The sequence below is a fragment of the Paramisgurnus dabryanus genome, chromosome 12, assembly GCF_030506205.2.
Source record: "Paramisgurnus dabryanus chromosome 12, PD_genome_1.1, whole genome shotgun sequence".
In the NCBI taxonomy this organism is placed as follows: Eukaryota; Metazoa; Chordata; class Actinopteri; order Cypriniformes; family Cobitidae; genus Paramisgurnus; species Paramisgurnus dabryanus.
In genome coordinates, this window is record NC_133348.1 from 18,758,939 (window position 1) to 18,785,296 (window position 26,358).

At 39.1% G+C, this 26,358-nt stretch overlaps 1 protein-coding gene across 2 annotated transcripts in view; it reads right to left on the minus strand.

The window, feature by feature from the left end:
- Nucleotides 1-26,358, minus strand: part of syne1a (spectrin repeat containing, nuclear envelope 1a) — a 104,439-nt gene that overhangs the window by 44,702 nt on the left and 33,379 nt on the right. For both annotated transcript variants that reach the window (XM_065257006.2, XM_065257008.2), the window contains 24 exons: nucleotides 24,100-24,426; nucleotides 23,826-23,978; nucleotides 22,801-22,968; nucleotides 22,436-22,612; nucleotides 20,225-20,371; nucleotides 19,944-20,069; nucleotides 19,519-19,695; nucleotides 18,746-19,011; nucleotides 16,497-18,654; nucleotides 16,057-16,394; nucleotides 15,797-15,941; nucleotides 15,500-15,709; nucleotides 13,229-13,491; nucleotides 12,695-12,860; nucleotides 12,263-12,418; nucleotides 12,025-12,177; nucleotides 11,621-11,803; nucleotides 9,431-9,568; nucleotides 9,166-9,351; nucleotides 7,788-7,910; nucleotides 7,097-7,279; nucleotides 5,469-5,612; nucleotides 2,251-2,454; nucleotides 484-618 (listed from right to left, as the gene is read on the minus strand). In XM_065257006.2, the coding sequence (XP_065113078.1) occupies nucleotides 484-618; nucleotides 2,251-2,454; nucleotides 5,469-5,612; nucleotides 7,097-7,279; nucleotides 7,788-7,910; nucleotides 9,166-9,351; nucleotides 9,431-9,568; nucleotides 11,621-11,803; nucleotides 12,025-12,177; nucleotides 12,263-12,418; nucleotides 12,695-12,860; nucleotides 13,229-13,491; nucleotides 15,500-15,709; nucleotides 15,797-15,941; nucleotides 16,057-16,394; nucleotides 16,497-18,654; nucleotides 18,746-19,011; nucleotides 19,519-19,695; nucleotides 19,944-20,069; nucleotides 20,225-20,371; nucleotides 22,436-22,612; nucleotides 22,801-22,968; nucleotides 23,826-23,978; nucleotides 24,100-24,426 (6,426 nt within the window). The remainder of the gene's footprint in view (nucleotides 1-483; nucleotides 619-2,250; nucleotides 2,455-5,468; nucleotides 5,613-7,096; nucleotides 7,280-7,787; nucleotides 7,911-9,165; nucleotides 9,352-9,430; nucleotides 9,569-11,620; nucleotides 11,804-12,024; nucleotides 12,178-12,262; nucleotides 12,419-12,694; nucleotides 12,861-13,228; nucleotides 13,492-15,499; nucleotides 15,710-15,796; nucleotides 15,942-16,056; nucleotides 16,395-16,496; nucleotides 18,655-18,745; nucleotides 19,012-19,518; nucleotides 19,696-19,943; nucleotides 20,070-20,224; nucleotides 20,372-22,435; nucleotides 22,613-22,800; nucleotides 22,969-23,825; nucleotides 23,979-24,099; nucleotides 24,427-26,358) is intronic.

Below are 26,358 nucleotides of genomic sequence, written 5' to 3' on the forward strand. Positions count from 1 at the left end.
AAATTATCTATATGGTATTTGGAGCTAGAACTTCACATATGTACTCTGGGACACCAAAGATTTATTTAACATCTTAAAAAAGTCCCGTGAAATGTCTTCTTTAAAAAACGTTTTGGAAGTTTATTTTAGTGAATAATTTCATTTGTCAATATTTTTGTCAAGTAGATTTCCCAGAGAAAGAGACTTTTTAAAACTGCATAGTAAGAAATTTTTTTTATATTCGCCATACAGAAATTTACATAATTTTACTCAATTTCCATGACTTGTCCAGGACTGTAAAATAACTGTATTCCAAGACCGTGGGAACCCAAAAAACAAACATTCCTATTCAAATCGAAGTTTGCTGCGAGAAATTGATCGTTTGAGTTTGAAGTTAAAGTGGGTTAGCGGCGGATCAGGGACAGACTGATTAAATGTATCAAGGCGGGCAGTGGTTGGTCTGGGTCAGTGAGTTAGTAATGTGTGGGTCAGTGGCATTGGTACCTGAGAAGTGTCAGCGTTAAGCCCGGGTGAGGGAGATCTGCAGGCAGGGGGAGAGGAGACCTCACTGTTGGTGCCCTCCTCACCAGACTCCTCTGTTACCGGGGAGAGGAGAGTATGACAACGACCAGCTGTCATCTGATAATTTAATAGATCCAGAAGAAAGAGATAGATACAATGAAACTAGGCAGAGAGTCCAGCACTAAGAGAAGCCGTGAGAAAATAAATGGGGGCTGTGAAATAAATCAGGGGAAAGAATGAGAAACTTTATGGCCTTTTCACAGTTCGTTTTTTCGGGGGGTTTTGTTCCATTAAATTGTTCATACTTTACCTCAGGATAGTAATTCATCCGGAGCAGTCAGCTTTCAAGATTTACACAGTACATTTAAAAACCATGGATTAATGTTGTTATTTTGCATATTTAGATGTTGTAATAGGATAGTACATGACTAATATGTGCGTGCCAATCTGTGGTTATGTCATTTTTGTTTCATATTTTAGACTTTTCCACAAAAGAAAGTTTTGTGACTGTTTAAACCACAAATATTTAATGATGTATTCACAAAAGCAGTTTGTGATTGGTTGTCTTTTGCTTCAACATACTCGCATTGCACCATTACATATCATCTTTGCCATTGCGACACAATTCAGGACTGGCATAAACTTACAGCAGCACTTTATAACCCATGGTCAATTTTAAAGTTAAAAGTTGCCCTAACTTGTGGTTTTAACCAACCCACAGTGTTAAAAACAAAGGTTTCTCACAGCGATGCTGTAAATGCCATTTTGGTTCCTTAAAGAACCATAATTTTCACAATCTGAAGATAGCAATACCAAGAACCTTTTTGAAACAGAAAGGTTCTTCGGATGTTTAAGGTTCTTTATGGGACCATTCAGCCAAAAATTGTTCTTCTATGCCATCGTAATGCACTTTCATTATTAAGAATGCAGGATAAAGTGTATTGGGAAAAGCCTTTAACTTTCTATAAATCTCACAGGAAGCTATGAATCAGGCAGAAAAGCTGAATAAGACCACATACTGTAAAGTCTCCACTGCAGCACCACAGAATTACAGACAGACCACATTTGTTTGGAGCAGTCATGACTAAGCCATTTACAGAGCTTTCGTCATGATAAAGGAATGGTCGGGAAATGGGACAGCGGATACACTCTCTAATCCTGCCCTGAAAGTTAAAATGTATGCATGGATCTTCTAGGTAATGGGAGAAGAGAATTAATAATGCTTGCCTGAATAAACTAAAGTAATCTACACCCTCTGAGCTCTCAAGCATTAGGCTAAATTTAGACTGAGCTACAATGACTGCTAAACTACTGCAAAACTATCCCTCCTATCTGTGTCCCATAAGGACAGAAAGCTGGAGTGCAAGCCAAGCTGCATTCTTGTTGATGGTTAATGTGGTCTCCAGCCCTGATCTTGAGTCTTAAAGCAGCCCTCATTGAGGCAAAGCAGGGCAATACCATACGAGACCCAAAAATACTCAGAAGACAAAAACAATGTTGACAAAGTAAAGGGCGACTAACACCCTCATCCTGTTTCCTTTCGTGCAACAAATAACAGCAGGGAGAGTCAATGCACAGCTGTGCCGGGCTAGAAAGAAGAAACCCATAGGATACTTGTCAGAAGAGAGGAATGATGGATGAAAGGTTGTTTATACAAATCAGCAAAACCCAGCAAGCTCCGATCACCCAGTGCCCCCCTCCCCATGCATGCCAAAGCCCCTGACATGTATACGTGTGTAAATCACTCACCATGACAACAGAGGGGTGTGTGGATGGGTGTTTGGGCATCTCCTCCTCCTCATCCTCCAGCTCTTCCAGGCCATCCGAGAGACTGTCAACCTCGCTGACCATGAGCAGCATCGTTGCATGCTTTGCTTTTACGGTCAACATTTTACATTTAGAGTTCAATGCCGAGATCTGCGCCTGGTAGCCCTTTATCTTCTGGGCCAGTTCCTGTCACAACGACACATTATCTTGTTGTTATTCCATAGAGGTCCACGCTTGTGAATAAAGTCCATTAGGCAAACAAACATGTGTGCTTTGAATGAAGTCCCGTAGATGTGAAAAAGCTTTGAGGGTTTATGCAAAGAGCCGCACCAGCGAGCTAGCTGAGAATTTCTCTCTCTCTATCTGTTTGCGGTAGAGAAAAGGCAGAGGCATTTTGAGCTCTGGGCCAATCGGATTGCTGTGGGAGCAGGCTGACAAGCCGAGACTTTGGGCACGAGCTAATTTGATTGGCAGAGAGCTCAGCCAACCAGAGCAAGTGGGAGGGGCATAAAGAAAGGAAGAAGCCATAACAGAGCAAAATCACTCCCGCCCCAAATCGGCCAACTCACACTCATACACACAAAGACCCCATAACAGGAAATGAGCTCAGTGAGAGGGGCTATCCCCCTCCTGTCCACTTTTACAATGTATTTCCTTCCCCCCTGTGCACCAATCCCGAAGCTGTTTTACTGAAAACAAAAGAATAGAGCGAGGGAGAGAGAGAGAATGAGACGGGATGGAGGAAGGGGATTTTGTTTGGCCTGGGGTGTTCGGCCCCTCCTCCTGTCTTTCGCTCCGTCTCTAACTGTCTTTCAGTTTCTCACACTCATACGCAGACGGGCTGGTCTTTGATAATGAGGTCATGTGGGACAAAGCTGCAGCTGCAGTAATAAAACCACATGACCTAAAGCCTAATAAAAACACTGCTATCAGATTCACTGCAGTTTATTTTTATTCAATGTGTTTAAACCGCTGTTCGCCTTTCTTTGTGTCAATGTTTATATGTATAAGTAAAGTCAGAGCAATGGGGTGTGAGAAAAAGAAAGGAATTTGGTGTCATTTAGGACAACATATAGAGGTCAGAGATCTGAGCACTACCTTCAACCACCTTCCCTTTAAGAACATGTTAGGAATGTATGACCTGAATTCATTCAAACCCAAGTTAGGTTGACTAGCAAAACTACTGTATGTGGTGGATGTTATCATAATCAGCAGTTGTTGTGTTAGTTTTACTTAGGGAACCAGATTTGACATTAGTAACAAAATAGTTTATTGCACAAATTTGAAGCAAAAGTATTTAATGAACGTATAAGAGCATTCGGTATATCATTATTTTGATTACTATTTTAACGTAGGTAAAGTACGAGTAAACGAGTAAAATAACACATTACTTTATAAAAGTACACATTAATATTTGAGTTACTTTTTAAAAAAAGTAATGCGAGTTACTTTTCAGTTTATTTAATAAATTTTATAAGAATAGTACACTGAATTAAACTCAACATGTTAGCGTAGAATTACGCACTCTATGCGTGCGTGCCTGAGCGGGAACAGTTAGAGTCAGAAACTGAGACGATAGGCCAGAGCTGACATTTTTGCGATAGAAATAAGCAATTTCTGAACTTGCAGTCATGCAGAACTTCTCAGTCATAAAAAACACCTGCAGGGCCTGAAAGAGATCAAGCCTCAGCCAAGAAAACGCAAAAGTAACTTAAAAGTAATGTAAATATTACTTTCATGGAAAGTAACTAAGTAACGCAATTTGTTACATTATTGGGGTGTAACTTAATATTGTAATGCATTACTTTTAGTGCTAGGCATAGATTAATTTATATTAATCTCATACAAAATAAAAGTATTTTTTGCATAACATATGAGTTTGTGCTGTGTGTAATTATTATGTATATTAATAATAATAATAATAATGCATTTTATTTATGGGCGCCTTTCTCAACACTCAAGGTCACCTTACAAAATCAACAATAAAACACACATACAGTAATATTCATTCATGTATGTATTTAAGAAACATTTACATGTGTATATATGTTTAAAGGGATACTCCATCAATTTGTCATATTAAACTATGTTATTACCTTAACTAAAAAGAGTTGATACATACCTCTATCATTATGAGAGGAAGAAGGGGAGCGGAAAAGTGCTCCCAAAAGTGGTTTTCCGCCATACATTATAGTTACCCATTTTTAACCTGCTTTTAAAAGCGCCATGTTTTATTTTGTGCCATCATATATGATCGTATAACTCGTTTATATACTCGTTTTAAATAGGGAAAATGTTGATGTGTTTGGTCATTTCTAACTTTATCTCTGTTTGGTACCATTGAATGAACTGGGCTAAGCTAAGTGCTACCAAAGTGTCGGCGCGTGCCACAGCGCTTACGTGCACGCACTAAGATGATAGAGGTATGTATCAACTCTTTTTAGTGAAGGGAATAACATAGTATAATATGACAAATCGATGGAGTATCCCTTTAAATATACATAATATTTACACACAGCACAAACTCATATATTATACAAAAAATTACTTTTATCTTGTATGAGATTAATCTAGATTAATCTATGCCCAGCCCTAATTACTTTTCAAATTAACTTTCCCCAACACTGGTGTTTAGTAGCTTTTGCACCTGAGCTCTTTATATATAGTGAAAAATATGAATATGTAAGGAATTATTGATGATGGGTCGATGAGTTTGGAATCCCTGTTTGGATCCTTAGGAATGAATTGGCCTAGTCTAAATGCTAACACTTTCACAAAGTGCTGTACAAAGATTAAGTGCACGCATTGAGTAAAGATTGGTATGTATTAATTCCTCAAAGTTGAGGTAAGAACATATTAAAATATTGTTTTCCTTTAAGACATTTGACAGGTTAGGTGTGCGTAAATCGAAAAATAATGCATACTTGTGGAACATTCCTCAACCAATCAGAAAAAAATATTCAACTGGCTTGTCTTTTTGAGTGTTTAGTTTCTAAAACTATGCTAACTATGCATGACTATACAGTTAGTTGCATTAGTCATCGTTTTTGCACTGCTTTCTGCACTCCAATTAGAACAGAGCTGCGACATGTTTGTTGCAACCCAGAATTTGAGAAGCACAGTTTTGCCCAAGCATTTTTGTATTTTCAATCTACATGTGCAAGAGTGTAAATTCATGAAAGACGGATACTCTTTCTCACCTCATGATGCTGTATCTGTGTTTGAAGCTCCTGTATGTTTCCTGTGGCAACAGGGCGGTCCTGAATGACACGATGTGCCTCTTCAATAAGTCTCTGTAGATTTTTCACTTCCTGTTCATACTGCTCATACTGCACCATTGCCTCCTGAGACATGATGAGAGATGCAAGATGAGCCATTAAAACCACAAGTGCCAAATTCGAATGAATCCTCTAATGTCATGCTCTGGGTGCCATCTGCAGCTGTGCAGATGCCTTTTTAAGGGACTTTATTTTACACTGTAATATATTATTTTTACCCTGAAGATAATTTATGTTAATAAAGTTTGTAATTTAGGTTTACAGGAGCAATTTCCTGCCTTTCCTTGACCCTTTAATTAAACCTTTAACTCATTCCCCGCCAGCCATTTTTTTTAAGTTGCCCGCCAGCATTTTTTGTGATTTTTACAAACGTTTCATAAAATGCCTAGTAATTTAGCGAGAACACACACATTCACTGAATTGGCTCGATCACACTCCTAATATTTGGGGAATAATGGGTAACAACCAGGAAAAATACAAATAATATATGCAGTAAAGTACTGAGTAAGTACAGCGAATTTACAGCGTAAATATACTAATGTTTTGTGTTGTTACAGTCTAAGTCAAATTTTTTTACCCCCTTGTTTCACGTAGTTACAGAGTAAATACAACATCTGCTGGCTGTAAATTAAAGTGGCACTTGTTACCCCCTTGTTTCACGTAGTTAAAGAGTAAATACAACATCTGCTGGCTGTAAATTAAAGTGGCACTTGTTACACCTTTGTTCCCAAAATATTATAAATTGTTTCCTTAAAATTACACGTATGTACTTTATAAGTACACTATAATTACAGAAATGTATGCTGTAAATTCGCTGTATTTACGCAGTACTTTACGGCATATATTATTTGTATTTTCCTGGTTGTTATCCCTTTATTCCCCAAATGTTATAAATTGTTCCCTTATAATTACACGTACGTACTTAAGTAAACTATAATTAGAGAAACATATGCTGTAAATTCGCTGTACTTACGCAGTACTTTCCGGGCTGTAATCTAAAGCGTTACCATTTTCTTTTATAAATATATAAACATACAAATATATCAAATGAAAGAACAGATTCTCTGCCTTAAAAAAAATTAGCAAAAAGCTGAAATAATTGCATTTTTTTAAGGAATTTTGTTAGAGATCAGATTCAGAACGATAATCAAAACATACACAGAGTTTAAAATTAGTAAATGACGTTTTGGTTTTAGTTTTTCATGAATTGGGTAATTTGGGTAAGTAAGTGGATAATCGCGGTATTGCAGATTAACATAAAAATTACAGAAACACTTTTTATGCAAATGTTTCTTCTTAATTGAAGAGATAACTTGTCAATGGCGGGTGAAAGAGTTAAACAGGCTGTTTTGGTGACTGTATCTCACAGCTGTAGTGTGTATAACCTCTGTTACATAGGTTCATATTAACATTAACAAATGAATACGGCCATATCTTCAGTTATGACTGACTCACGCCTTTATAGTTAAAAACTACAGTACCAGTTTATTTATTTATCAAGGTAGACCAATTAGCTATTTTTGTAAGAGTATAAATGTGTGTGTAGATACCTGTAGTATATTGCACTGCTGAATAGTATTGTGTTGGAGCTGACTGCTTTCTTGCTGCAGACTCTGTGCAGTAAGACAGAGTGGTAATGTTGCAATGACCTCTTCTGGCAGCCGGAGGGCACTCTGACACATCTGTATGGCTTGCACCTGCTGCTTGACACCTTCCATCTCTGACAACACGAGCTGAGGAACAATCATTGGTTTGTAGAATGTAAAAAAAATCACATTCCCAGATGTGTGTTGTATACAAATGCTATCTACTAAAATCTGATACATTTTTGCATTTATTGTATCGTATTTTATTATGTACTTTATTGTCAAATATATGGTACATGCATGTTTTAATGAAATGCAACTCAAAAACTCAAACTGAAACCTTCATGTGTGTTGAAGACAAATATATGTCATACAAATGTTGTAAGCATGACTTATGTACATAAATAAGGCTTTGGCTATAATATTTATAAGATTATAGCAGTTCATCATTTTATCCCTCTGTACTTTATTTCAGTTTTTTAGATCATTTCCAGTCTGTCATCACAAGATAAATTCAGTGCTGTTGACTAGAAAACTGCTATGACCAGATTACTGTGTCAGTGAGCAATGAAAACTGCCCCAGCCGAATGAAATAATGTAAATGAGGTAAGCCTTAGGAAATCTGACATTAAGTACAAATGATGGTTCAGTGCACCTGTCTTTGAGCCAGCTGTTCCCTGAGGCTGAGGCGAGCCAGATCAGGAGAGACCAGAGTCTCCTGCACTCTCTCTACAGACTGATGAAGCCGTTTCACATCACTCTCCAACCTCCCCAGGTCCTAAACACAAAAAAAGATCATTATGTCCACAGCAATGTCTTAAAATCTTACAAAATATAAATGCTTGTAAGTTAGTGTTTATTAGGCTTTGGAAACATTTCATTTTTGAGTGAAATTTAGTTTTAGTGATGTATCTCTATTTTAGGCAGGTACAAGAAAAACATTTTAAATGTAATAAAAAAATACACACTTTACTTTTAAAAGTGTTTAAACAGCGATCAATCAATATAAATCAGATGTGTCATCATGGCATTTTATCAGCCATTGATGCTCTCTAAATATTGACCATTAAAATGTCAGTCCACTAATGCAAACAATAAGAATGCTGGTTAAATGGAGCTAAAATGATTGAGATCACAACCCTGCCAAATCCCCACTTCCCCCTTTCCTTTAGAGCTATTTGCTTTAGAGAATTTGTTTTTCTTAATTCACATAAATTATAAGTACAATGTATTTCCTTTAAATAAAACCACTTATAATTCAGTATTTTTAAAATGTAAACATCCCCTTTGCTGCTACTATATACTGTAAACAGTTCATCTTGCAAAATTTCCCTTGAGGAAATAGTATTACACAGACAAAACCAAAAACCAGGGCATATTATCACTTACTTAAATAGCTGAAAGCTACTTAAAAATGACGTTGGCCCAATCTCTGAACAAAGGTTATAAATCTGCTCTCTTACAGAAAAATAGCAGCCCATTATTAATCAATTCTCCCATTAATTCATGGAACAATGCCAGCTTTGTAATTTGGCCATATATTAATCATGTTGAATTTATGAGGGCTTATTCATCACATTTTACATTATATTTACATATTTGACACATTCTTTTATCCAAAGTGACTTACAGTGCTATTAATCCATATATTTATCAGTATGTGTGTTCCCTGGGGATCAAACCCATGACCTTTGCACTGCTAATGGTTGAGCTACAGAACCATTATGCCACTAGATGGCAATGTTTTTCTTACATTTACAGCACATACGGAGATCAGACACACAGGGATTTCTTGAGGTGACATTTATATTTAATAGATCTGATCTTTTAAGCAGTAAATTATTTTATAGAGTATGCTGGAGTATTTATAGTGTACTGTTTTATAAATGAGTGTTTCCCATAAATGAGTTTACAGTTTTATTTATCCTACAAGGGGCGATTAGCAATGGGGGTGCATAAGCATGCGCTTTTAACCCAATGCAATATCGTATAACAATTATTTGGATTTAGTGTGATGTGCTGTCATGCATTACTTTGGCTGCGTCCTGTAGGTTCAGAAGTCTTGTTTTGGCAGTCTGTTGCAGCTCTTCAGCATGTCTACTCAGTTCCCCCACCTGATGGTGGAGAGCATCGGTCTGTACAACCTCTCCTAGTAAACCCACCCTCTCCACCAGACCCTCAAACTCTCCTTGAATGTCCTGCCACTCTTGCAATAAGGCCTGGTCGAGATACAAGATAAGGTTACCATACTTATTTTAAGGCGATCAATATTGATGTGATTATAGTCTGGTCTTAAACCTGGTGGATTCTGATTTGCTCCTGCATCTGAGCGGCTGGACTCCACATGATGTTGGCTGAGACCACAGTCTCTGCTTTCTCTGTCCAGTTTAGAGTTAAGATCAGCATTTCGTTGAATTCTTCAAAGTTCTTCTCAGCCTAGAATCGAGAAAACAGGTGAAGACATAAGTTGTTGAACCAGGAGACAGGATACTGCAAAGAACAGTGTTCATTTGTGAAAAAAACAGTTAAAGCAGAATGTGAAACTCAATCAGGCCAGCCACTTCATTTTATGTGGCCCGCAAGAGCTACAAATTATTTTATTGTTATAATAAGTTTTATTTTTTTCAGAGTATTTCATGGATTGATTTTTTTTAGCGCCCGCCACAACAAATTTTTGTCCCGCCAAAGTAGGGTTGCCAACTTTCTCACTCTGAAATACGGGACAAACGGTGGTCTGCCGCAGCAGTGCGGATTTGGTTTTGTGTATACGTATTTAATCCATTTGTCAAAATGATAGCTAATCTCCTAATTAGAAATTATTTTATAACTCTTATGCCTTGGCAACATACATTAGGTTTATTAATAGGCATTTAAGATTGAGGCGTTTTAAGCCAATCTGGATCAGCTATCTCTTCAGAATTGAGACTGAACTTTGTAACTATGCAGATCTATGTAATTCATGCGCAAACACCTAAATATCCAACTATATAAAAAAAAGAAAACATGAAATCGTATTGTTTGACCCTCTTAAACGTATACTGATTGTGATTTGATAAAAAGTATTGGAGATCATTCTCAAGTGTCGTGATTCAGCACTGCTGCTGTTGCTGCTTGTGATGCCGCAAGAACTGCCCGATGGGTGACATCAAAGTACCGCGAGAGCATTTTGATAGCAGTCTCCTCTCTATGATTTCTCGAATCGCTCTTGCAGGATTTTGATGTTATCTGCCTCTCGGTTCTTGTGGCACCACATGAAGTTGAAAAAGTATGTACACTGTCAGAAAAAAAGGTACTAAGTTGTTCCTTTTTCTGTCGCTGGGGTGGTACCCTAAAATGTACCTTTTTGGGTATAAAACACATTTAAGTGTTGTACCTTATGGGGTACAAAATTATAATCTAAGGACCTTTTGTGTACCTTAAGGAACAGTATTTTATAGGGGTACAATTTTAGGGGTACAAAACAGTTAACTGTACCTTTAAAGGTACAAAATAGATCCTTAAGGAACAGTAATCTACCCCAAAAGAAGCAACATTGTATTATGTTTATATACCTGTAAAGGTACAAAACAGTACTTTGGGGTACCACCCCAGCGACAAAAAAGGTACAGTTTTGTACCTTTTTTTCTGACAGTGTATCAGCCACTGGTTAGATCTGCGCAGCAGTGAAAAAACGGGATGCGGGACATCTTGTTAAGGACAAATAAATTAGGAATAAAATACGGGACGTCCTGGGTAATACGGGAAGGTTGGTAACCCTTCGCCAAAGTCTTTTTTGATAATTTAATGTAATTAAGGAGTGATAATGTTGATGCTTGCAGGAGAGAGCACAAGCACATTTATTTTTAAACTCATTTTTGCACACTTAAAAACACTTTGTCATTATTTTTCCTGGGCTTCTAATTTCAAAGCTAGGTATTAATTGAGTTATTAACAAAACCAGTAGTATTTGAATGCAGAGGTAACTATGCAATGAAATAAAAGAGTTGATACATTCATAGTCTTATTAATACAACTGGCACTTTAAGAGCAGCCGCTATGCTGATGTGGCCCAGGATGAAATTGAGTTTGACACCCCTTGAGTTCACCCAAAAATGAAAATTGTGTGATTAACACAAATGAAGACATTTTGAGCAATGTTTGTAACCAAACCGATCAAAAGCACCATTGACTTCCATAGAATTCTTTTATCCTACTATGGAAGTCAATGGGGCTTCTGATAAGAGAGTTAATGATAACAGAATTTTCATTTTTGGGTAAACTATCCCTAGCCACCAAGGTCTTTAAATATACAATATTTTATCTGGAGTTCCAAAAACATTAGTTAAGTATGGAAATATATATGTATCCTGTTATAAAGATGTCTATTCTTGGAGTCTAGGTGTTTATTTTAGCAACACATCCTCTTGCATACATACTGTAACATTATGCTCAAACACATTTTTTGTGTATAATAAGCTAATTTAATGCGTGTGAAGCATTATGTCTGACCTTGTGAAGGCTTGTGGTTCTTTTCTCTGCCAGCCTGCTGGTCTGAGCGTGAAGCTCATTCAGTTTGCTGAGGCTGAAGCTCAGCTGCTTGGCCAGCAGAGGGTTCTGCTCCCCAAACTCTCGCACTACAATGTCCAACTCAGAAAGAGCACGACCACACTCCTCCAACTCCTCAAACAGAGCCTGGATTAAGAGAGATAGAAACCAAAAGAACAAAGTTAAAAAATGGCATATACAAGAAGTGTACACTTTAGAAACCAGAAAAGATTTTCCATTTATACATGGAAAGTATGACATACACAGAGTATACATTTCAGTATGTGTGTTTACTGGGAATCAACCCCATGACTTTTACAATGCTAACACAATGCCCCACCAATTTAGCTACAGGAACATATTCATACTTCCGTCTCTTCTTTAGCCTCCTCAACATCCACAGCCTTCTGCTTGAGTTTCAAAGAAATGAGCTTGACTTTTTTTGCAATATCCTGAAGTCTTGAATGGATGTCTTCCTTAATGTCCCGGCTGTGTTGGACCTCTCTTTCTCGTGCCTGCACCTGAACCCAGGAGAAACAGACAGTGATGTGATGACGAGATGAGATTAAATTGTGTTCGATTATGTAGGTGTATGAATGAAGGTACCTGATCTTCTGCTGAACCCAGTGCCAGTGTGACCTCTGCCAGCTGAGTGCTAATCTCAGAAGGAAGGGTAGCGTGGAGGTCCTGGTATTTCATCTGCTGATGATCAGCAATCTGCTCCAGGGTCTGCCGGTGAGACTGCATACCTCCATGAGCCATCTGTCAGAGATAACAAAAACATGCACAACACACTGACATCCAACATCTGCTAATGTATATCTATACCATAAATCTGTATATTATGCAATTTTATCAGTGGGTGATAGTTTATTTACAAAATTCCCTTAAAGATAATCGACCAAGCAGGTACAATTACTATTCAATTTCGATCCTCTTTGCAAAATGTACTGCAATTATTAGCCTGGCAGAATACATCAAATACTATACATCACTAGTACTATGTGTATACCATTACTATTAGGTTCTTTGCAATACCTCCAGGTCAGTGAACAAAGTATCAAGGTCTGCGGTAGGACTCAGCAGTAGCCCCTGGGTGTCCTGTATCCAGCCCTTCAACAGGCCCAGCTCCCTCACCACCTCCTCCCGCTCCAACAGCTCCACCTGCACCTGCTGCCTGCTAGCACATACCTGCTGCAACAGACTGTGTGCAAAAAATATATACTTTAAAATACAACCGTTAGTGTACAAAAATTAATAATTTGTTAAATAAATGTTTCCTGAATATATGTGACAATGTTCACAGTGTGGAGGAATGGATGCATGGATTGATGTACAAATAGATGAATGTACTGGTGTACAGTATGAATTGAAGGTTGCTTGGATGGATAGATAGGTATATGGATAATTGGATGAATAAATGATGGATGGGTCGGTAGATAGATGGATAGAAGCCTGGATGGATGGTTAGGTGGATGAGCAATGGATGGATGGTTGGCTGGTTAGATGAATGAACTGATGTATGAATAACATAAATCCATGTATGTCTTAGTCTGATTTTATTTTTCATACTTGTCATATTTCTCCTGAATGTTCTGAATCTCTTGCAGACAAGGGGTCTTCTGGTCATGGTGGATGGCGTGAGGATGGAGGGAGAGGCTGAGCACATGGTGTCTGAGGAGGGTAAGGGCGCTACTCTCTCTCTCCACCTCTCTGCTGAATGAGTCATGGTACTCCAGCAGGCTCTGCAGTGCTGCCATACTGGAGGCCTTTTCCACCATGCTGTCAGGAACACGACTGTGCAGGTCCTCAGACACAGCCCGCATTTTCTCCAGCTAATGACAGAGATGCAAGATGGGTTAATCTCCCCAAAAAATGGTCTTACTTATAATTACTATATAAAGAAATAAGAAATATTTCTCTAAATGTTATATATATAATTTGGGCTTTTATTCAACTAGATTTGTAAAGGCATGGAATATTTTAACTGCAAATTCTATTAAAAGGAAAACAGGTATAAAAATTAATAAAGTGTAATAACTATTTATTCGCAATAATAAATAAAAAAGTAAATGTAAAGCTGTCAGCCTCAGAAGTCACAATATACTGTAGCAGCTTTAACAGTATGCTTGTACCGCATGACATTAAAGAGCTCTTAACAAAGAATAATAAACTCTGTGTTACATTAAGTTCTGCAACACCCATGACTCATTCATAGCGGGTGATGTCATAACCTCCGCCAAACAATGAAATAGGGTTAGGTTTCAAAGACACGGCACAAATACGTTGTGCTGCTGAAAATAAATAAAGCCGCTTTTAAATGTAATCACTGCTAACATTTTCCATATTGCTATGGATGCCTGGATATGAATATCTGTGATAGTCGTTGTATAAGCGGAATAATAATGTTGTGCTATTTCTGTAATAGACTGCCATTGCCAAACATTACATCATTTTCAGGCCACTGCCTGTCCTGCCCTGGTCTAATCTACAGTATATTCTAGTACATTATACAGGTGCTGTTCATATAATTAGAATATCATCAAAAAGTTGATTTATTTTACTAATTCCATTCAAAAAGTGAAACTTGTATATTATATTCATTCATTACACACAGACTGATATAATTTAAATGTTTATTTCTTTTAATTTTGATGATTATAACTGACATCTAAGGAAAATCCCAAATTCAGTATCTTAGAAAATTAGAATATTACTTAAGACCAATACAAAGAAAGGATTTTTGAAATCTTGGCCAACTGAACATGAAAAGTATGAGCATGTACAGCACTTAATACTTAGTAGGGTCTCCTTTAGCTTGAATTACTGCAGCAATGCGGCGTGACATGGAGTTGATCAGTCTGTGGCACTGCTCAGGTGTTATGAGAGCCCAGGTTGCTCTGATAGTGGCCTTCAGCTCTTCTGCATTGTTGGGTCTGGCATATTGCATTTTCTTCTTCACAATACCCCATAGATTTCCAAAGGAAATGCAAAATTTACTTTTATCAGAGAACATAACTTTGAACCACTCAGCAGCAGTCCAGTCCTTTTTGTTTTTGAGATGCTTCTGACGCTGTCTGTTGTTCAAGAGTGGCTTGACACAAGGAATGCGACAGATGAAACCCATGTCTTGCATACGTCTGTGCGTAGTGGTTCTTGAAGCTCCAGCTCCAGCTGCAGTCCACTCTTTCTGAATCTCCCCTACATTTTTGAATGTGTTTTGTTTGACAATCCTCTCCAGGGTGTGGTTATCCCTATTGCTTGTACACTTTTTGCTACCACATCTTTTCCATCCCTTCGCTTCTCTATTAATGAGCTCTGTGAACAGCCAGTTTTTATGCAATGACCTTTTGTGTCTTGCCCTCCTTGTGCAAGGTGTCAATGGTCATCTTTTGGACAACTGACAAGTCAGCAGTCTTCCCCATGATTGTGTAGCCTACAGAACTAGGCTGAGAGACCATTTAAAGGCCTTTGTTTTGAGTTAATAAGCTGATTAGAGTGTGGCACCAGGTGTCTTCAAAATTTAACCTTTTTACAATATTCTAAATTTCTGAGATACTGAATTTGGGATTTTCCTTAGTTGTCAGTTATAATCATCAAAATGAAAAGAAATAAACATTTGAAATATATCAGTCTGTGTTTCACTTTTTGAATGGAATTAGTGAAATAAATCAACTTTATGATATTCTATGACCAGTACCTGTATATGCTATTTTATTTTATTTAAAAAATATTTTTAAAAAATATTTAAAAAAAATATTCATTTAATATATTTTAGTCTGTTTAAGTCCTGTCCCTGATTTGCACAACTGCATTTCTTTGGTTAAGTCCTTTAAATAATACCTTCTCACTGATGCATCTCCATTTATGTGCAAAGTCCTTGAGGACTTTTTCCTGGGCTTTAGCAACACTGCAAAGGCGAGTCCATCGATGTCCCAATGAACACACTGACTGTGATAAAGTGTTGTTTATGGCAAGGGGATCAAACTGTGCTGCCTGTGCTTTTAATCTATTCAGCGTGTCTTCAAAACCCTGAACTTGTGAAACAATTCCCTGTAGAAAAAACATTGGACATTGTAAGTAACCCTAATAAAAACTTGATGCATACCAAATTCTGTGTATTACATGCTTGCTACAGACCTGGTACGAGCAGAGCTTGTCTCCTGCCTCTTGTACAGAGTTTGCATTGGCCGTTGTAAAATCTTCCATCCTTTTCTCAACTTCACTCATCTGTCTGATAACTTCATCGATCTCTTCCTGGATTAATCTTGACTGAGCTATGCATCTATCAAAACAACAGGTGTATACATATATGTCTTTAAATCAATATAGGAAATGTTTGTCATATTACTGTTAACATAACAAGGCAGATACACAAGCTACAATCTCCTTAGCATTACCGTTGCAAGCTGTCCTGACGATCTTTCAGCCGCTCAAGGATTTCTGCGGTCTTGTGATAAGACTCATTAAAATATTGCTGGATTTGCTTCAATACAGTAGGGCTCAAAAAGTCATTCATCTGAGGGATTAAAGCTTGCATTTCCTGCACCATGTTCTTCACAGTCTGTTCCTGGGCTGTCACTTTTTCTAAGTCATTAAGACAGTTTGGATGTTTTTCCAGGTCGACTTTACAGGGAGCCTGCTCCAGTAGACCACCAGCATCCTCAAACCACTGCTGGATACAATGCAAGGCATGCTGGTATTTCTGAAGCAGGGCTAGAATGGACTGCAATGCCACCTGATGATAAACATAACAGTTTAAAGAAATACAGTTTGCATTCTGCAATGCATTAAAAATTCTAATATATATGCAATATGTAAGGATTAAATCTAATCTTACCTGTTTGGTACTGAAAGTTTGTTGAATCTCAGCCTTCAGTTTTGGAACATCCATTAAAGTAGTTTCAAAGAGCTTTGGAAATGGCTGTTGATTATTGATGTACTTCTGTTTCTCTTCATAAGTTATAGCATCTAATACCCTAAACCTAGATTTCATTTCTTCTTGAAGTGTCAATAGCGACCTGACCTCCTTCTGCACAAGCTCAATTTTTGCTTCTTCAAACATTAAAGGACTTTTTAATTGATCCCTAAGATTCTTAAGCCAGTCTATTGATTTTATTATATTAGTTTGAAAATCCTTATTTTCCGAAAAAGATTTCTCAAACTCGTCTATGTATGAATTAATTCTTTGCTTTAAGGTAAGAAGTTGTTCCTCCCTGAAAATAACCTGAGTCTTAAGGGTCTCTGGGTTAAAGTGCTGGTTGAGGTCCTCAGTTTGCACTATGAGACCATCTGGATAGAAATGAATTTCGTCTAGGACCTTTGATAGGTTGTATAATGTAGATAATCTCTCCATGGCATCTGATCCGACCTCTGAGTCAAGTTTATCAAGCTGTTCCTTCAATGTAGTGATGCTATTATCCATTTTTTCAATAACTCCTCTATGATTATCTAACAAGTTTAAAGTTTTTTGCAATTCCTTCATTTTATATTCTATCTGCTGGTTGAGCCTGCTATGAAGGCCAACCAGCTGATCAATGACTTCAGGTGCATATGGCTGTCCCAAGCTAAGGAAATTCTGTGTTTTACCCCTAAGATCTTTTAATCCCTGAAAGAGATTACCAAGACCTTTAAGGAGATCTTCATAACTGTTATGCAGTCTTTTTCCCTCTTCAAGACTTTGATTGGCTGACCGATTCTCCAAAGCATCACACTTGTCCTTAAGTTCTTCCAAAGCTTTACGTGTAACATCAATGAGGGACTCAAATTCCTTGCGCTCTGAAAGCATTTGCTGAATCCTATCACATTTCTCTCTGACCAACAATAGCATGTCATTGTACTGTTGTGGAAGGCCATTGAGTTTTTCATCCAGGTAGCAATGGTCCACCTCATTTAAGGTCGGAAGAATCTCTTGTCCTGTCCTCTGGACAATAAGCAAAAGGTTTTCATACTCAGAAGCATGATCCAGAAGCTGGTGAAACTTGGTCAACTGGTTCTGAAGGGCCTCATCATTCCTGCTTAGATCAATAATTGGAAATGTGGCCACCCCTGCCTGCTGCAGCCATTCACAGATCCTGTCCAGATCCACTTGAAAGTACTTCCGAATGACCAGCGCTTTCTCCAGATGCTGTAGATGTTCTGTACTCTTCTGCAAGGAGCTCTCAAAAATGACTTGTAACTCCTCTAGCTTCTGAAGGGTCTCCTTCTTTTCCTCCTCTGTAGCATCCTTCACCAACTCTCGTCCCTGTGCCCAAAGTGACGTCAGCTCTACCTGATACGCTCTTAGACTGCTGGTAAAATTTTTACAAGACGACACCTGCTTGTTCAGTACGCTTGGTAAGAGTGCCACATGATCACCAGCTAGAGCCCTCTGCTCCTGCTTTTTGATCCATTCAGTTGCCCTGTCGAGGGCTTGAAGGAACTGTGTCCGTCCTGTAAATACTTTACTGAGGCTTTTACGATATTGGGCTGCTTTAGTTCCAAGTGATTCTAGCTCTGCCTGAGCTTCCTGGACCAAAGTCTGCAGCTTCCTTCTCTCATGAAAACCTAGCCGAGAGGACAGGCTGTTGGCATCAGAAACCGCCTCTGCCAGAAGCTTTTGCTTGACCTCCAGTTCTCCACAAAAGCTCAAGTGATTAAACAGAAAGCTTTGGGCCAAGTCTGGAGGGGGGCTGGTCTTAAGCACCTCAGACAGGGATGGCTGTTGCAATTCTGCCCACTCGTGAGCCTCCCGCAGACGGTCCTCAATTTGACCCAATTCTTCTAGCGTTTGGGTTGAATCTTGGATTTTCTGTTGAACGAGCGATTCCACCTGGGTCCACCGTTGCTCCAGGTAACCCACTTGCTCTTTAACCAGGTCTCTGTCTCTTAAGCTCAGACGAGGCAGTATCCCATGCCTATTATTTCTCAGATCATCTAGGACACATCTCTGGTCCTGCAAGTCTGTAGATAACTTCTTTAAGGCATCAAGGCACTCAGCTGTGCTCTCAATGTCTCCCCTAAAAAAGAAGTACAGGGGATCAACAAAAACACATGGCAACTATCAAGAGTTAATATGTCCTACTAATTTTGAAAGTGAATGTTTCATGCCTGGCTAATTGATCCCATTTTTTGGACATATGGTCAAATAACTCCTCCACCATGCACATGCAGTCATGATAGTCCCCACTCCTCAGTAGATCCTCCTCCTTTTGCTCCAGCAGCTGTGCAGCCTGTCTGCCCAAATCCAGCCAAGCACAGCGCAGACGTCCAACTTCCATAAGCTCCGGGGATTCCTGACCAGCCGTTAGCCTATTAATGCTCTCTCTCAACTGGGTCAGCTCAACCTGCCTGGCTCGCATCTCCTGGATAAAGTCCTTTGTGACAAGTAATACAGGGTGTTATTATTAAATGCTGCCTGTCTTTATTTGATATCCTGCCAAATGGACATCTCTTGACGATGCTATGTGCTGCTGGCAGAGATTGAGCTTTAAGGTAATTGAGGATTTCATTCATTCTATTGTTGATGATTCTTAGCACATTTATAGATAGTAATATCTTTTATTTTTACACACAATGAAGGGGTCTGCCTGGACGCTGTTATTACAGGCACTGACAAATCAATTTTCACATCTGTAATTACAACACACGTGTAATCTGGAGAGAAATCTTTATTAATGAATCAAGCTTCCTGCCAGGATATGTAACAGGGGGCAAATGTCATGAGAGCTTTCAGCAATACACAATAGGCCGCCACTGACAATCTAATGAACAAACACTGTATGTGAAAAAAGCTAATAATGTCTTCAAGCATTATTCAGTTAAAATGGGTTCTCGTTTATGTCTTCACAAGGTTGTCATTTGGTTACAAAGCTCTTGCTTACCTGAGCCTGTTCCAGTTGATTTTGGGCAACTTTTGGCTCAAGCTCAGCTGGCCTCCTCAACAGGCTCTGAAGGAGTTGTTCAGACTCAAGGAGACGACATTCAAGGTTAGAACGCAAGTCCTTGATCTCCCTCCAGCGGTCTGCTTGATCCTGGGATTCTAACATCCTCTCCTCAATCTGATTCAGGTGAAAGTTTATCAGTATATTTTCAGTTTTTTAAGTGTATATCTAAAGACAAACTGTTTAATGTTTATTTACATAACCATTCCGTAAGATTACTCTGTATACAGTATGTAACCATTCTAAATGAGTTGAACAAATGTATTTGGTAAACAGATAAAGAAAAACACATTTGCATGCCTAAAGCATTTAATGCCTTAAAGTATATAGATTTAAAAAGAGTAGACCAGCCATGAGTTGCTCACCTGAAGTTTGACTTCCTGGATCTCAGCAGCCGTCTCTTGCACCTTTCCATCTGATAGATCACAGGAGGAGCACACCAGCTGCAAGTATGTACTAGCCTGCTCCTGTAGAGTTCGATCTTGCTTCATCTAATAGGGGATTTAAGAAACCCCCAGTAACCAAATAAGATATACAGTACTACAGTCTGTGGTATATACTGTTTAGTTTTCTGGCTTTCAAATGTACTCATTATGAAAAGACTAAGCTACATATACAAATTAAAATGATATGTAGTTATGTATACCTGTGCCAAGGCCTCTTGTAGGCAGTGTGGTGTATGCACAGGTTGCTGCATCTCCTCATGCACATTTGAAAGCCACTGCTGACACTGCTGCAAAGTATCACGAACACTGACATGCTTCTGCAGTTCCCGATCCAAACTCTGATACACCTGTACAAACAAAAAGAGTGTGCTTGGTTCAAAACCACATTGAATATAGTGTGACTCAAGCATGGCACTAGCAATGCAAAGGTCATGGGTTCCCAGTCATTTTTAATACACTGTAAGGCACTTTGGATTAGGGCTGAAACGATTCATTGAGTTACTCGATTAACTCGATTAAAAAAATTCCTTGAGGGAAAAATTATGCCTTGAAGCCTCGTTAAATTCCTATGACGCGCACTACACGCGCCGAGATCTGATTCACACGGACTGTTGTTCAATGTTCAGGAAGCACATCATAGCGCGTGATACATTTTGAATTTGGTTGGCGCGATGGCGGAGAGTAAATATGTCCCTAAACGGCAGAGAATGTCTAAAGTTTGGGATCATTACATTCTTATCATTACATTACATTCAGCATCTGAACCGAAAACATCCACTGCTGTTTCACCAAGCGTCGATGAAACAAGGTAACGTAGCTTTCGCTTATTTTAATCCCATACTGTATTTGTAGCGATGTCGTTATGCGGTTTGACTAGATATGATGTTTATAAGTAGTAAACGTACTGGGGTGTCACTCTTCCTCACGCACAGCACGCTTGCACACACTTCAGGACCAGGAATGCCCACCCCTGTACTTTATGGTGCACAAGTACTTTCCATGACCCGAGTTCAAATCCCGTTTCGAGGTTCTTTGCCAATCTTGTACCTTAATCTTACCTTATATTTTTCTACTGTCTATGAAATTAAGGTAAAATGCCCCCCCCCCAAAATGCTGTAACATTTAAATGGGGACAATACAAACAATATCATTAAAACCTGAGGCAAATCATAATATAACATTACACGTTCCATTTACTAGGAAAAAAATCACAGTGTATTTTAACTGTTTAATAACACTATGACAGATATTAACAGCCTATTTAAGAGAAAAATGACAAGAGTGGGACACCCTGGGTCAAAATAAAGCAAAGCCCATTTGACAGGTGTTGAATGCTTTGGCATCTCTAATCCCGTGAAAAGAAAAGCTGACGCTGATTGACATTCTTAATTCAAAAGCCCTCGCGGGGGGCAGGCAAAGACCGGCTTGCTTTGGCAGACGGCGAGTTTTGGCAGGTTTTGGCGGGGCACGTGCAGACTGCGGAACTCATTGACCAGATTGCCAGGTGGCGGGATTTACAGGGTGGCATTGTTCTGGCATTGCTTGGCACGAGACATTCACAGGGGGTCAAAACTAGTAAATAGAAAAGGAGGGGTTGTATTAGTGTCTGAGGTTGTGTTGACTGATTTGGGTTTGATGGGCAAAATAAAACTGGCACTGTGAATGGGGTGAGGTATTAATAGACTGGGTGGTTCGTACGGAAGCGACTGAGCAGGCAATGCGTCAGATGGCAGAGAGTGGCTATCGGTTGCCATATTAGGGGTGCATGTGATTAGGGTTCTTAGTAGAAAGCAGGTGGCAGCTTTTGATGGGATACAGCAAGAGCTGTAGGGAGGGAGTGACGATTTGCTAATGGGGGGTTGTGCTCGCTTTCATTTCCATCAGCTTTAATGATACGCTTTCATTGAGAAATGATGTTTCAGTGCCTTTTGATGGTCTTTTCGAAATGATGCTGGTATGCATGAGTCAATATGTCAATAGAATTTCATTGCCAGGCCTCTCCGGTTTAGTGACCGCCTGGAAAGGGTTGATCTAGTCTGATTTAAAATACAAATGCATTGGAGTATTTTGTCAACACTGCAGTTGGTGCCAATAGGAAGCCAGACAGGGTGGATTAAAATAATCTGGAGGTTTTGGCAGTGCAGAAATAAATTGGCACACTTGAGTATGCTGGAAAATCGCAAAACACAAAATGACACTGGAATAATAACTAAAAATTATACATAAATAATAATGACCACTAAAACTTTAGCTCACAGTGTTGAAGAATTAACTACAAATAAATCAGTGGGGAAATAATGCTATACTTTTTACCCGAATCACAGTCATAAAAAACTCTAGGTCTATATTTATCCAATGTTTGAGCACAAACAATGTAGGTCTAGTTATGGTGTGTTGGCAAGAGGACTCACACGCTGGGCAGTGCTGCAGATGGCTGAGTAGCTGTCTTTTGCACCCTGCTGATGATTCTGTATTTGCTGGCGAAGTCGAGCCTGGAGGCGATCGCTGCAACCGGACAAAAGCTCCTCTCCCTTCTCCTTCAGCACAGCCAGACGCTCCTCAAAGCCTGCGATCTCCTCCATAATAGCCTGAAATGAGGCGACAATATGTGCAAACAAATTCACGTGAGTCCTCATCCAAAAGTAACTCCCTACTGTACAAATCGATAAAAGCCTTAGACAGGAGAGAAAATCATTTTTATTCAGGTAAACACTGTGGGTTTCTTATTGGTTATTTGCGGTATATTGCTCTTCCGTAAAGCCCTATTACTGGTCACCTTATGTGTGGCTAGCTGCTGTGTGGCAGCTTCCAGGCCAGCGCTCGATGATGGGTCAGGTGTCACCATCCGGCTGGACATCTGTAGCAGCCAGCGCTCGATTTCCTGAAGTTCTTTGTGGTACGCTTCTTGTTTCTTCACATGGCCCTCCAGTCTTTGAACATGGGTCTTTGGAAGTACATTTCAAGCATATAATTGGTTAAGACATTTGCAAGCACTCAAACTAAAGCAGCTATAATAAACACAAAGCTTGAAATGGCCTTGCGACTTCCGACAGCTGCAAGCATGTGATGGATTATATGGATTATAACACTGAAGTGACTACACAGTTAGTGGATGCCATCTTTTAGGAAATAGCACAAAACGCTTCCACATTAATATTAAAAAGCTTAAAGGGGACAGAGAATGAAAAAAACATTTTTACCTTGTCTTTGTTGAATAATGGTAGTCTACCCGCATTCACGACCATACAAAAAGTGCTAGACATGCTAAACATCTCAGTCTCATAGAAATTCCTCTTTTAGAAATGTCAGCCAGAAAACAACCCAATCTGAAAAACTGATGCTTATGACATCACAGGCATCTCACTGCCGCTCCACTTTAAAATAATTGGCTACATTTTTTGAGTGGCAGCAAAGTCAGCCAATCAGTAATGAGATTGCAAGTTAAGCCAGTAGGGGGAGCCAAATAGGTGCAAAACCACTTGTTTAAAATCCCCCACGCTAATAAAGCTATCTGAGAGAGATTTTTAGGAAGCTTCTAAGGCATTACAGACCTAAACAAAAAAATTGTCTACATGTCACATCACAGAACAAGGATAAATACCCCGTTCAATCATTCTATGTCACCTTTAAGGGGCCAAGTACTTCACCCCTAAATATAATTTAGTTTTAAATTGCTAGCATCTTGAAGATTCTCTAGCATGATCAGCATGTGAAAATATTAGACTAAGTGTTAAATGCTTTACCCGTATGTTTACGAATTTAGTTTTGGGTAAAGCACTTTTGCTGCAAATGTGCACTTACACGTGCCGAGCAGCACAGCTCCTGATAGTCCGTCTGTAATCTAGTCAGGTTGTCTGTTACGGAAGGGGAGTGGAGGAGCGTCAGCAGAGTTTCTCCTTTCTCTAGAACGAAGCTCACGGCTGAATCACGCGACAGCAACGTCTGCTCCACAGCCTGGACACATCCGGCACAAAATTCAAAATGAACAAAAACATTTACAAACAGAAGATTGTGCATTATTTATTAACAAAGCTGTCAAAAGATTTTGAATGTGACACAAAATGGAAACTCCTGCCTTATATTTAGCCAGCTGTGCTTTTCTCTGGTAAAGTTCTGCCCTGGGTTCTACGGTGGAGCTGAGCAGAGCTCGGGTCTCCCTAAGCCACTGCATTTGACTCTTGTAGCGTTCTTGGAAATCTTTATAGAGCACAATGCTCCTTTCCAGAGTTGCATGTTCTTCCTGTAGCCCCAGTATAACCTCTTCAAGTTGTGATCGCCCCGTCTCCACATCCCTCTCTAGCCTAGATGCTCCAGGGTCATCCAGAAATGATACGGCCTGCTCTGAACGTTCCCGAAGGGTTTTGAGCAAGCTATGACCATGATCCATCTCCCCCTGTAGAGACTGCAAAATATATTCCTTAAAATTCTTCTTTTAAGACAACACAAAGCGAACAAAAAGAACAATAACAAACAAACAAAAAAATCTGTAATTTAGGAAGCCAAAGAGAAGATGTGCACTGTAGGCCTTCCCCAGTGTGCAACCAAGACAGGTATGTCCTGCTCATGACGGCTCTGATCTCCTCTTTTCATGTAAGTTTCAGGTTGTGAGTGTGCACTTCTGAAGTGGACCTCTGATGAGTGCTTTGAAGCCTGCCAGGCTCCTGACACCTGTGTGCGGAGCCCTGGCACAGCCGCGGTCAGAGATATGAGAGGAAGTCCCAATTATCTAGGCTGGCACAGCGGGGTTTCCCCAGCAACAAGAAAATTCAGCCCCTCCTACTCTCTTTAGCTTTTTACCTTTAAGTATCTTGATATGATATCAGACTGTTGGCTGTATAAAGAGTAGTACATGGGAGGCTGTCGGCAGCTGAATCTGCGGCTACTGCTGGGCTACTGACAGGGAAAGGAGACCCAATGTTTTAATGATGATCTCCAAGCGCAAAAAAAGAAAAAGTGAAAAGTCGCCGATGCAGAACGATGTAAGAGGAAAGATAATTGGGCTACAGAACAACACGAACTGGACTGTGGAAGAAATGTATATTTAATTGGATGGTTATTACTTCAGAAATATATTGCTGCCATTTAGCAGAGTGCACACACATGTGTGTATAAAACAACATCATGTGACTTTGCTCTTAACGTCTGTGCACTGCCATTGATTTTACAACATGGGCTCTATTATATAAGCCTAAACCAAATTAGCAGTGGATGTGGGCACTGTATATGCATGCATGTGTGTATGTGATGCTGACGCTGTTAGGGCATTGCATCAATTACACAGTCTGTGCCAGCAGGTTCCACAGACAGGCCGCTCCTTCATCTCAGATCTCACAGTGGGGGAGTACGTGAGGTGGATGTGTGTGTGTATGTGTGCACGTAGGGTGAAGTTGCACAAAAGCAATTTTGCTCTGTCTTTTTCAGATATAATCAATATGTCAACACAAAGAGACTGTGAACACACATACATGCACTGGTTTTACAGTCTCAAATATGGGCACAAAACTGTGCCAGGCCCATTGAGAGTAAAAGTCTGTAGTGTGTGTGTGTGTGTGTGTGTGTGTGTGTGTGTGTCCGCAAGCGCAATCAGGGCAAATCAATAGCTCTAAACCACATAATACAGTTCATCTGTTCAGCTTTATTTTATAATATATATACAGGCGGGGATATAAGTATTGAGCACGTTGACATTTTTTAGTACATTTATTTCCAATGAGGTTATTCATGTGAAATTTTCACCAGACATCAGTATTAAAGGAATACTCCACTTTCTTAAAAAATCATGATAATTTACTTACCCCCATGTCATCCAAAATGTCGTTCTTTGTTCATTCGAGAAGAATTTTTTTTTTTTAAGAAATTTTTTTTTAGGATTTTTCTCATTTTAATAGACTTTATGGACCCCAACAGTTTACAATTTCAATGTAGTTTAAAATTGCAGTTTCAAAGGACTCTAACAATCCCAACCGAGGGATAAGGGTCTTATCTATCAAAACGATTGTTATTTTCATCAAAAAAAAAAGTAAATATGCACATTTAAGCCACAACTTCTCGCCTTGCATTAGCCGTGTGATGCGCCAAATTATATTTCCTATCTGTGCAAAATATTTCAGCTGGGTTAGTTAATTGATGAGTTAATACTGATGTCTGGTATAAATTTAATGTGAATAACCTCATTGGCAATATACTGTATGTACTGAAAAAAATGTTCACGCGTTCAATACTTATTTCCTCCACTGTATATATGTGACCCTCCCTGTGCAAACCCAACTAAAGTCATTTTTTGTGATTTACTGTTTTCTATAAAATCATCCTACAAAATGCAAAGAACATAAAA